This window comes from Stegodyphus dumicola, chromosome 5 (assembly GCF_044657685.1).
Source record: "Stegodyphus dumicola isolate Sdum_Otavi_A_Nest chromosome 5, ASM4465768v1".
Lineage (NCBI taxonomy): Eukaryota > Metazoa > Arthropoda > Arachnida > Araneae > Eresidae > Stegodyphus > Stegodyphus dumicola.
The window spans coordinates 210,979,235-210,992,409 of NC_140772.1; the positions used below are offsets into that span (position 1 = coordinate 210,979,235).

A 13,175-nucleotide genomic window follows, 5' to 3' on the forward strand; every position below is an offset into this window, starting at 1 on the left:
GTGTTTAAAATATATGACTAAGTACCTCTGACTGGTTAGTTGGAGACTAATGGTTCAAATTTAAGAACTAAAACAAATTAGGTAAGTCTTTAAATTTTTTAAAGACCCTATTCGGGACATGTGTGTAAATAGCAATTTTCTCTTGGCAAACAATCCCTAAATTTAATGAATCCAATATTCTGTAAGAACTGATGGTTAAACTGGTATTTCCCTTGCTGAACGTTGGACACATCCTGATGGAAGCATACTTCGTTTGAGAGCTCAGGAAATTTTTTAAAATTAATAATTTGATGATGATATTAAAAGCACAAATGAAGCAATTAGGAAGGAAAAAGCAGGTCTTGCTTCAATGGAATTGTTTGATTTCTATGTCATAATGGCCCACAAGCGGTAAAATTGCTGAACTCTGGTTGTTCGGTCTGAGGTTCAAATCCCAAAAACGGGCTGGCTGCATGGGCATTTTCATGGTTTTTCTCCATGTGTGTGTATATGAGCCATTTTCCATTAGAAAGTCCTCTACAAAGGCAATCTTCCCCTTAGCCAGATAGCCCTTGAAGCTTTGCTATAAGCACATAAACCAAACCAAATCAATGCTAAGCACACTGTTGAAAGGATAGGAATGGATGCAACTCTAGAATCATCAACAGTTCCTTTAATATTTCAAAAATCTTCATCCGAAATGAAAAACATTTTCATATTTGGCATATTTGGAAAGCTTAGTTTCATTTAAAAAAAGAAAAAAGTTCGTTAAAATAAAGTCATTATTACTTGAAACATCACAGTCCGGTTAGCAGTTATAATCAGTCCAGATTTATATGTCATTGTTCTAGATGTCTGTTTCTGCTTGGGTCCATTTTTCAGTGTATTTCGCACAAGTATTTATGTGTTAGTCCTTCATGATTTCCTTCTTTTATAACGTCATAGGTATCATTATTCTTTATTTTTATAATTTTCTGTGGTCCTAAATATTTTAATTTTAACTTGAGGTTTGGCCTGAATTGAGTTCTTTTGATTGCTACTAAATCTTCAATTTCATAAGATTTTGGAGAATGGCTTTAAAAATTTTATGCTTTCTTATTTACTTCTTGAACTTTCAGTATTCTTTGCATCTTTACGAAACTGTTTGTAGTAAGTTTCAAAATCGGTTTGAAGTTCTATGTCAGTTATTTCTTTAATATTCATTTTGATACCAAATAAAACTCGAATGAAGTAGTGTTTATGCTTCATTGATAAGTTGAATCAATTAAGTGCTGACATATTTGTACCATTTTGTTGAGTGATCTAGTGATAATGTTGAAAGAACTGGTATTATGGTTTGATTTAAACACTCAACTTGCCTGATGGAGTGAGGTAATCCAGTTGTAACTGTATGATGTTTGGTATTTAATAAAAATTTAAACAAACATACCATTTTGATTTCTATAACTGTAAAATGGAAAATCCAAATTCTGTCTTTTATATTTGATGTCTCATTTATTATGACTGTTATCTCAGCGGGCTGTAGTATGTTTATATCAGGAATTTTTTAAAAATTTTATATAATCAGTTCTGTAGATTTACATTTTTCATTAACAAATATCTAGATATATCAAAATACAAGATTTAATAAAATATAATTTAAATAATTTAAGGTATATTTGATCAAAATATTAACTTTTAAATAAATATTTTCAGTCAATTCTAATAATTAACATAACCATCACATTTTGACTTCAAAATTATGTGTAGAGAAACCTGAAGCTCCTAAATAAATTTATGTAAAACTGAAAGCAAAGCATGAATTATTACTTGAATTCATTTTCTGTCTTTTATTTAATTTATTTAATTTAAATGTTCCCTAACAAAAAAGAAATGCCTTCATGAAGGACTTAACATGTTGATATAGTATTTCAGTAATTACAATTGCATAAAAATTCAGAATAAAAAAATGAATGAAGGTATGGAATAAAAGTATCTGTGTTTTATCACATAAAATTTAATTTTTTAAGAACATAATGTCTTTGAGTTAAACATTATGTATTAACAGAAAATCATAAAACTAAATTTAAAAAATGTCAAGTTAAATTATTTTAAGGGATAATACTAAAAATGACAAAGTATTTGAATTTCATGAATAAATAAAAGTTATATTCTTTATTTCTTGGCACAAGACAGATTTTTAAAGGGCAGTCGGTGCATACATTTTTCAGAACAGGTTTCCTAACAAGTAATCATGTATTTAATATTGCCTTTTTTACATTACACCGTTTCCTGCTACTCTTTTTCTGCCTAATTATAGTATGTTTTTAGATAAATATTAAAACGTGTGAATAAAAAACAATATAACTATAAAAAAATGAGAAACATGTGATATAAATGCAAAACAGAAAGCTTTCAATTTGTTAATTTGGTTTTCTAAAGCATTAACAGAACCAGGTGTAAAAGATAAACAAATTCTTCTGTGCTGGAAATGACAACACAAAGGAAAAAGGCTAAACATGGTATAAGAAAATTACATTGCCTAGACCGATACTATTCATAAAACTTTACATAGACGAAGAAAACAGGAATATGAAACACTGAAAAATATAAAATTTTGACTTAATTTTTTTTTCAAATAAAAATGTAATAATCAGATTCAATATAGTGACATTGATCCATTTGGAATCGAAGAATTTGCTGGCTCTCATAAATAACCACGAAATTGCTGGAATTGAGAACAAGAGCTTCCTGCATTGTCATTGGTTAATGAATAAAATTAAATATGTCCCATTTTTCTTCTTCATAATTAAATGCGTTAAGAAAGCATCTAAATGAGCATCTGAAATGAATTAATTTTCATATTGTGTAAATTTCTGTTCAGAGCACCCCTGTAATGAATTTATAAATAAATTTTTATATGAAAAATTGGAATGTCTCTCTACGTGCATGCTCAGTATATAATCATAAAAGCGGGTAAGTTTGAGGAGCTAGCATAAAATAAATCTTGTAAATTTTGTGTTCATTGAACGAGAATTTTATACTTATTCTGAAGCTCTCCAAATTAAGAATGTCCTTAACTATTTCAGGAAAAATATAAAATATAATATAATTTTATCTTTATTATTTATTTATTTCATTTTCATGTAAAAAATTATTGAAATTAGTATAAAATTTTCTCCTATATATTGAAACATCATTGAAAAATTTTAACCTCATGTGATTATTATCATAATGATTTAAGTATTTCAATTTTTTAGAGTACTTCTATGTTAAGAATAATCGTCGAAAAATAAATTTTGGAAATTTACAAAGCTATATTACAAATTATTGTGAACATTTTTCTCTGCTTTAATGCTTATTTCATGCTATGTTCTTCTTTTTTATTTATTCATTTTTTTTTGTTTTATGTTAATATTATGTTTTAATCTTGTGTATAATTATAGGCATCACAGGCAAGTTTTGATAGAATGGTTAAAAGATCCCTCAAAAGAAAAAAAGTTAACAGAACACGTCTTAATCGAAGATGCTAAAAATTACCATGCCTGGCAACACAGGTACTTCTTATCATCTTTATTACTTTTTTACAAATATTATATTTTTATGTATGTAGAAATGTTTATACAGTGAAAAGTCGTTAATCCGGACTCCTCGGGACTTCAGCGATTCCGGATTATAGATCATCAGTTTAAATCTGGTAAGATGGCATGCAGAAATTATAAAATAAAAATCATATCTTTTATGATCATATTTCATATTTTTTATGATCTAAAGGGTATCAAAATTTACAAAAAAAAAGCTTAATATTTATTTGTTTGCTTTATTAAACATTTCTTTCAGTGTAAGTTGTTTAAGTTGCTTCATTTCATGTGATAATACTTTCTCTTTAATTCTATTAAACAGACATAATTTCTTGTTTAGTTACAAAGTTCCGCTGTTCAAGTCCTATAATTGCTGTGTCGAGAATACCGACTAATTTGTCAATCGAAATTTTTTCGTTTTCAATAACCTCTGTGTCACTTTCTTCAATATCGGAAGCGAATTATGACGAGGAACTTGATTTAAATCATATGAAAGACAGAGTACATCGACATGAAATACTACATTTAGTAAGGAATTATAAGCCAAATAAAATAAAAACATCTGCCCTGAAGATAAGGATAGTGCTGACAGATCAAGTTCCAATTGATTGGGCGCCGTGTTGTTTCCCTCCCCCCGCAGAGCAGCAGGGGGAGGGATATTTTGAAATTGATAAACATATTTCGGAATGATTAGATAATCAAAGGATATGCCTTTATCCATTTTTTGCAGCAATTCCACTTTCTGCTTAATGGACTTCGAAACATACTTTCGCTTTGTAGATCCTTTACATACAAGTAAATATATATCGGAAATTCTATTTGACATAATCGAAAGTTCAAGCTTACTTTTATAAAATTGCTCTAACAGTCTGCAAAAAATAATAAGCCGGATCCAATTCGAAGATTAAGGAACTATGCAATCTGCAACATTAACTGAATTAGATAATTTTAGCTTAGCTTATACCGTCCGTCTTAACATTAAACGTGCATGCGTAAACGTATTATGCGCATGTGCACACGCATATTCGCAGCCGTAAAGGTCTTACGCGCATGTGTAAATGCCTACGCACATGTGTATGCGTCAACTTGACACATGCGCAGAAAGTTTGTAGCTTTGAGGTCTGGATTATGGGTGTCCAAATTAACGACTTTTGACTGTATATGTAAAACAATATACAGTGCCTGCTGCTTATTATAATCACTTCTGTTCCAAGAGTATTTGAGTCTGTCAAGTGGCTGAGTTTAATAAATGGCAGTTTGTGTACTGCAAATAGTACAATAATAATTTGTATACTGCAAACTGCAATAGCAGTTTTAAACTTTTCAAGTAATATATTAACTAACAATTGATTCATTAATTAATCCTAAAATAATAATTAAAAATTAAGAATTTTGAAATTCATATTTTAGTTTTTATAAAAAATATTTGTATAGTTACATTCTTGATTAATTTTTATCTCTTACAAATAACTTGACATTTTGACAATTTACAAGTTAAGCACACACTAAATTAAAAAAAGGGGGGGTCTGAAAGCTCTCAGTTTTACATTACGCCTAAAGGGATTATGGATCTGTGAAACTGAAATACTTGCGAATTATTTATTTTGTATTGCATGCTTTACATACCATGAAAAAATAAAAGCTATAGCTGCAGTCTCCTACTTTTTTTTTTAATGAAGGAATAAAAAATATTAATATAAGAATATATATTTTTGGAAGATTTATAAAGTATAAATTGCATATTAATTCTTGCATTATTTTCTTCTTTTGATGCTTGGTTTCTGCTTTTCTATTTCAGTATTTTGCAACATGTGACTTATTCTGTTGTATTCCATTTACAGTGGTTTCTTATATCAATTATTCATGTTTATAGATCCTTATAGGCATTTGAAATTCATTTTCGTAATGATAATATAGGCATTAATTTGTATTTACTTTTGCTGCTGAGGTAATTCAGTATTAAGCAATCCTGTGGAAATTTTCTCTTGGAGCTTTTTTTGATCTAATTTTATTTATACTCTAGGAGCTTTTTTTTTAATCTAATTTTATTCATGCTCAAGAACATAATAAGGTATTGTTAATAGTGTAATTTAAACCTTTACTATAACACTTCTTTACTTTATTTAACACTTCTTCTTTCTGTAATCCTTACTATAATGCAAATTAGTTGTTTGTGTGTTTAAGCTGAGGGTTTAATATTTTTTATTTTTTTATTTTTTATTGTGTGTGTGTGTGTGTTTGATGGTTTGAATGTTTGATTAGAGCATCTGGCAGCTCCATCTTATTTGTTTAAATGCACACCATTTGAATTTATCTTGTGGTAATTTAAATACCCGCAAGTAGTGAAGGTTTATCTGTCATAGAAGCAGTATCTTTCTTTTCATTTAAGGAAAAAAAGAAAAATTACTACTTTATGTAGTTCAGACTAAGCGATAACTCGCTTCCAGTCTAATTAGGGTCACAAGGACATTAGCACAAGCTTCTTTCTAGATACAGTAGAACCCTGCAATCAGTTTTGTAGCTTTTGTTTGTAGATAGGTTGATGCATTCAAATCCTGTTGAAATTAACCTGGCTTATAACAGACAAAACTTTTGGTCCCGTCGAATTTCTTATGTACTTAATGTTATTAAATACCATTTTAGCGAACTTTCAAAGGTATGAAAACAGGATATCATTAATTGAAAGCATATCTTATTTTTCCTAGCATTTCTGCAAGTTTTAAAAATAAAATTATTAACTCTTACAGCCATTCGTATTTAGAATGTTAGGATTTTCATCTGATTCGTAAAAAAATAAATAAATAAATAAATAAATAAATAAAAATAAAAATAAAAATAAAAAAATCACTTTTACATTTCTTTTATTTTTGCTCCTATGTTTCTGTGTATCCTAAGAAATGGCTTTGCAAGACAGATTTGGACCCAATTATTGGAAAACAAAGATGCAATGAGCACATCTTAGGACACCATCTTAGGACCATATAGTGTATAGCAAAATAATCTGTTCAGCCAAAGAAACTCAGTGGGTCTTTGATTCCATGCATTCTTTGATTAATCTGTCAAACAGAGCACTATTCAAGGTTGATTATTCACACATCAAGGCACAATCAGAAATTTGAAGTGTCACTACAGGAAGTAGCTGTTTTTAAGCATTTTGAAGAAGTATGACGAACTGTTAATGCTACTGTTTCATTTCTTGATGGAATATTAATGCTAGAAAAGTCTTTGCAACTCCTAACAGAATCAACCATCTGAAGTTTTTGATATGCGGGTCTAGTAAACAGTGTTGCAGAGGAAGCTGAAATTAAGATTTATCCAATCATGTGATGATAATGTTGTTAGATGGGAAGATACAAGTGATACTATGATAAAAATTAAAATGAGAAATGCTGAATTCAGATATTCTTCTGAAGCTGAAGAAAATGCTGAGAAATTGCAACACAAGGCAAGAACTTCTTACAACAGTGGATGTCAAGAATGTGACACATTTCATTAATAAGGTTTTATACATATAAACTGTTAAACCGAGAGTGATAGCATCGTCTTAATTTTTGGACAAAAATATGGATTAAAATTTTCTTTCAATCTGCATCTCACCATCAAAAAAATTAACTTATTTTTATATTCAGACGTTAAGTAAAAGGTATAAGTCATCAAAATTTTTTTTGTTTTTCATGAATAAAATAATTATTCATAGCTATAAATGAGTAGTTTGAGGTAGGAATTGCTTTATGCCAAGCAATTTGTCAAGATCATATAACAAAAATAGAAATAACAGCCAACAAATTTAATAACCGTGCAAAATAATAATTGTATGTGGTAGATGCAACAATGTTAATAATTTTGGTACTTTTCTGTTTCGCCGGCGCAAATATCGCCAAGCAGACTTTATTGGCGACAACATACAGTATACACATAAAAAATATTTAAAAAATGTTAGTTCTAAGAATTCTTTTTTTGAAGGCATAAACATTTTAATATCGCTTAAAATTTTATAAGAAGCCAATAAATAAAGACAATAAATTTGTAAAAAGACATTAATTTAAGAATTTACTATGCTTTCATGGTTCAACATCGTGATTCGCCGGTTTATATCACGTGACCCCAAGCGATCTCATCTCAGGTAAACTACTCTACAAAAATCTAATGCTCTCAATAATTATCTACATTAATTTCACGTTAAATCTTAATTTGGAACACAAGTTTAAATGCAAGAAATATTTCAATTCGTATGAATAGCTTACTCAGAAATTATGTAAACTGCAGTGCTTTACTTAGCTAATGCATTCTCGTTAGAATTGATGAATTTAACCCTTGACTTTACCTTTTCTATATTTTCGGCTTCGGGTTAAGCGCTGTGATTGCATCCTGATTGACTTAATAAAAATGGCCTTAGACATAAAACTGAACTATCTGATAAAAATTCTATGTAATTTTATGCCAGTATTGAAAGAAGCAATCAATCTGATAAGAAAAAGCTGCGACTTGTTTTGAAAATGAGGCTTAAAAGGTTACCAGCGAGAATATTCAGTTTGGCATCGGCTGTACCATTATTGGCGACTTTATCGCTTGCGCCGGCAAAACGGAAAAGTACCATAATTTTTTTTTTAATTCATCACTCAATTTCTACACATTTTTGCAAGATAATAGATTTTTTCCCCTTTTTGTATAGGATATAGCAAACCAGACTTCTGGTTTCTTGAAGTTTGTTTTAGCAGGTTCGTTTGTGTATAGTTATACCTAACCCACCCTGAAGTATTTATAGCCGCATCCATAAAAAATGTTCAAACATTACAGATAATGAAGTAAATTTTTCGAGAACTTTCTACATTTTTCTTGTGCAAAATGTATTTAAATCAGAATATCTCTTTTAATATGATGTAATAACAATCTCTGCTGTGTTAAATTAAAATTTTAGTTTTTTTCCCCCTTTGATAAATTTTATACCAGAAAAAACTTCAAATTCTTTCAGTATCAGAATTGTTAATAGAACAGTGAAATAATTAGTACAACTTTATATATTTCCAGGCAGTGGGTGATTAAAGAATTTGATTTATGGGAACATGAATTAGAATTTGTGAATTGTCTTTTAGAGCAAGATATTCGAAACAATTCAGCGTGGAATCAGCGATTCTTTGTAATTGGTCACACAGCTCAACTTACGGATGAAGTTTTAAGTCAGGAAATAAAGTAAGTTTTTCCCCATTTATATACATATACCTATTGCTATTTTGTTAGTATTAATTTGTTAAAAATCAATAAATATTAACTACATTTTTTATTTTGTATCATAGTATCAATAATGTAGCACACTTTCAAATTTTGTTTCTATTATTTAATTGAGGGTTGATTGTGGTCTGGATTTTTTACTTTTTCAGATTTTGAATTTCCAGATTTATAAAATGTAGGCTCTTTTCTCAAATTTAGTTTTAAAACAAATGTATCATTCAGAGCTTATAAAAATTTAAACTTTTGGACTGTGTAAAATTCATAAAGTTCAGTGAAAAATGAAACTGACTGAGCAAGTTGACTTTCCTCAGATAAGATATATATGTTATACAAATGTATTGTTACAGATTTGGTATTTAAATAGCTAATGTTAGTAGAATTATAAACTAAATTGTTTTATTCCCCGTGCAGTGCAGTGCATGACAAATATTATGAGCAAGCTAAGCCGGAAAATTAAAAATGCAAGAGCATGTGCCTTTAACATTTAGTAAATAAATATCTCTTTTTGATTTTGAGAAAATACAAGAAAGATTCTCGCTCATTTAAAAAGCTTATATAAGTGGCACGAAAAACCTTTCAAGTCATTAGTCAGTTAGTTGTTGTTTTAAGAGTTTGTTTAGAAAACTGCTCTTGTTGATAGTAGCGAATTCACGGATTAGCTTTCTCCAGCTGTTTTGAATTAAGTTCTGTTGAACGTTTGTGTAGTTAAAAGATAACTTCTGTGAGATATTGTACGATTTTCTTGATTGGAAAATAAAGATCAGTGCAGTCTTGTAGTGAATTATGGTGAATTTTCTGATGTTTCGCCATAATTTTCAACAGCAAACTAATTGAATGTTTATTTGATACAGGAAGCAGTATTCATTTAAAGAATCTTAAGTAGCCTCAAAATTAAAACTGCCAATACTAGAAATAAAAAAAGTTATTTGGAATCAGAAATGTAAAGTACACATGTGCAGTGACCTTGGGTAAATTTAATATTCCACTGTGGATTGACAAAGTTGTAATGAGTGTGGCTTTGTTTACTGTAAAAGATGAAGCACAATCATATGACCTAATTATTGAAAGAGATATTTTAAACAATAAAATGTTGGCCTGTAGTAAAATAGGTGACACTTTAACATTTGGTATATTTAGACTAGTATACTGCAAACTCGGCGAGAGCATAAAAAACTTTAGCAAATCTTTTTGGGCAGTTGTTAAAATCTGAGCCCTTTCAGATTTTTTTTTACCTTATATAATTATTGTGTGTTTGTTGCTGATATTATGGAAGTTTATGTTTTAAGAATAAATTTAGTTCCCCCACACACAATATTGATTTTGACATCCATATTCTTTCATGTTCTTTTGAATTATATTTACAAACTTTTTTAAGCATTTACTTATATTGCAATTTATGACTATCAGAATGCTGAAATTTGTTAGAGATGAAATATTGTATTACGTATTTGGGAAGTAGTAACAATCTAGTTTATAGAGTAAAAATAAATTGGTTTGTCTTAGTGCATGTGATTCTTGTTGCAGATCTTTAACAAATATATTTTCTTAAAAATAATTGCAAAATATATTTTTTGGAGATTTGCCAGTTTTATAAGGAATAAGTAGAAATTTTTTTTAAAGATAAAATTTGCTTATTATATTGCATGTACTTCATCAGCTATTGTATGTTATTTATTTTTGCCTGAATTAGAAAATGAATTGATTTCTTTGTTTTTTAGATATACTCTTGAAAGTATATCCAAAGCTCCTCATAATGAAAGTCCTTGGAATTATTTAAGAGGGTGAGTAATTTCAACTCTGTTAAAAATACGTGATTCCATAAAAAGTCATATGATAAAATTATTTGATAAAAATCTTTCTTATATAATCCCTATAGCACAAAAACATATTTGTGATATCATGAGAATATTGCTCAGGGGATAAGCGCATACATACCCTTAGGACATCCTAATTCGACTCCTATCAACAGAGTGCAAGATGTTATCAGGATTTGAAGTTCTACTTATTACATTCTCATTCAAAATGACCTACTAGTAAACTGCCTATTATATCCTTAGAATATCTATCCAAGTCCCGTCAACAGTATGTGGCATGTTATTAGGATTTAAAATCCATAGTATCTAAATGTACCGATAGATAGTGCTGTCAGGGTTCACATTGCTGTTGGAACGCAAATTACTGAGACGTAACATGCGCATTGCAGACATGGCTAAGATAAAAATGCAGAGCACTTATGACACACTTGACATTTTGTCTGAGTGCTTCATCATGACTGATGAAAAAGAATCATGCTCTTCTCATGAAGCTTTCGTATTAGAATGATGACTGTGTGTTAACAGCTATTAAGAAATTCTGGACATTAAAAGGCATAAAATCTGGCCCAATGACCACATATGGCTTGAGGAAAATGATAGATAAATTTAATTCTGCTGATCTGGAAACACAGGAATGGTTTGCACTCTGATTTCTTGCGCAGATGGAAATGGATAACGAATGGCTTTGGAACATTCTGGGGTTTGACAAAGCTCATTTCCATATGCAAGGTTCTGTAAATAAGCAAAATTGCACGATATGGGTGAACAAGAATTCGTTCCCACTGCAGCCACTACCTCTTCACTCTGAAAAGTTGACTGTGTGGTGCGGAGTAACGGCAGTGTTTGTCATCGGTCCGTTCACATCTGCGGATCCCATTACCTATGCAGTTACTGGAAAGCGGTATGAAACATTTTTACGTAACTATGTATGTCCTTCTGGCTTTTCAGCAACATCAGTTTCTGGATTGCACTATATTCATGCAAGATGGCGCTCCTCCGAACATTGCTACTCGTGTGAAGCTGCTGCTGATCGCCCATTTTGGAGAAGATAGTATTATAAGCCGCCATTTCCCAATAGTGTGGGTGCTACGCCCTCCCGATTTAAACCCATGCGACTTTTAGCTTTGGGGATATCTGAAAAATGTTGTTTACAGTGGGTACATTATTGATCTGGTCGAGTTGAAGGCAAGCATTACACACCACATTCATAGCATCAGCACAGATACCCTCCAATCTGTTGTGGAACATGCAGTTTTGCACTTCCAATTAGCAGTGGAACAAGGAAGAGCGCATACCGAACAACTTATGCATTAATCATTCGTAAGGTGTTTATTTTGTAAAGCTTCTCTTGTCACTATCGCTGTTTTCTCTGTAAATATGTATTCTTGTCTTTTCGCTAATAAAATTGTTGTAAATCTTTGGAGTCTATTGTTTCCTTTCAGCTATACATCCACAACAGCAATGCGAACACTGACAGTGCCATCTATCAACAAATTTTGGAACTATTTTTTTCCCTCACCAAACAAAATTCCATTACCTCAGGATTGTTCTGGTAAAATATTAAGTCGTTCTGATCTGTAGTTTTAAAGTTAGAGCATTTTGAAATTGCAACTTTAACTATAATCACCCTGTATATATATATATATATTCATGACATCCTGTCTAGTCCCGTTGATAGCATGCGAAATGTTATTGGATCTGAAATCCTAGTTACTATATCCTCAAGTTATCTGCTTAAAGTTTTAAACTCATCCTCCTGAGTGCTCAGCATCATACCCTAGTATATCCCTAGGAATATTCCTTGGATTCTACTTAAAATGTGTGTGTTTGTGGAGAGGGGTTACTTAGATGACGTTTAGCACCTATTTGCCTTCCACTATACTCACAGTTACTCCTCCTGTAGTTACTATGAAACCATAAGAAATGTTAAGATTTATATAATTTTTTATTTTTTAAAGATTTATATAATTTTTTATTTTTTAATTTGAATTTCATTTTATTTAATAAGTAGAAAAATACATCTAAAAGTGAGCAAGGGACTTAGAATGAACCATCAGATCAAAATATTACGAGAGGAAATTTTGCTTTTATTTTTATAATATTAAAAATTTTTCATTATTTTTTAAAACATCCAAATGTCCAAAATTGAATTTTTCAATATATTCATAATTAAATTATTCTACAAAATCAATTTCTAGTTTTAGTTAATTTGTCTTCAAAATTCAATTATAAAAGTAACTATTTTATAATTTTTTACAGATTAAATGAATGATTTTTCTTTAATACATGTAAAGAATTTTTAGTCTTTTGGTGAGACTGTTGGGGAAATTGTTAAAAGGAAATTTTATTTTAAAAATCAAATCAATTTATATTCAGAGATTAAATATATATGAATAAGTACTTTTGTAACATGAAAATGCAAACAGGTGCAGAAGTAAAAGCACTTTAAATTTATTCTTCCCTATCACTTGTGAGGGATTAAATTGAAATGTATAAAGTTACCAACCAACTGGACTTGGTTCAAGCTCAAAATGTTGCTTAGTTCAATAATAGTAAATTCAACAATTTAATCTGCCTTGACTATAGGCTACAA

The 13,175-nt window shown here is 29.9% G+C and overlaps 1 protein-coding gene across 6 annotated transcripts in view; it reads left to right on the top strand.

The window, feature by feature from the left end:
* The window catches only part of Fnta (farnesyl transferase alpha), a 61,240-nt gene that overhangs the window by 26,969 nt on the left and 21,096 nt on the right, over window positions 1–13,175 (top strand). For all 6 annotated transcript variants that reach the window (XR_015041403.1, XM_085817634.1, XM_085817638.1 and 3 more), the window contains exons 5-7: window positions 3,405–3,515; window positions 8,568–8,729; window positions 10,487–10,549. Coding sequence is in view for 5 of the 6 variants with exons in the window: in XM_085817634.1 (XP_085673760.1) it covers window positions 3,405–3,515; window positions 8,568–8,729; window positions 10,487–10,549 (336 nt within the window). In the remaining variant the exon portion in view is untranslated. The remainder of the gene's footprint in view (window positions 1–3,404; window positions 3,516–8,567; window positions 8,730–10,486; window positions 10,550–13,175) is intronic.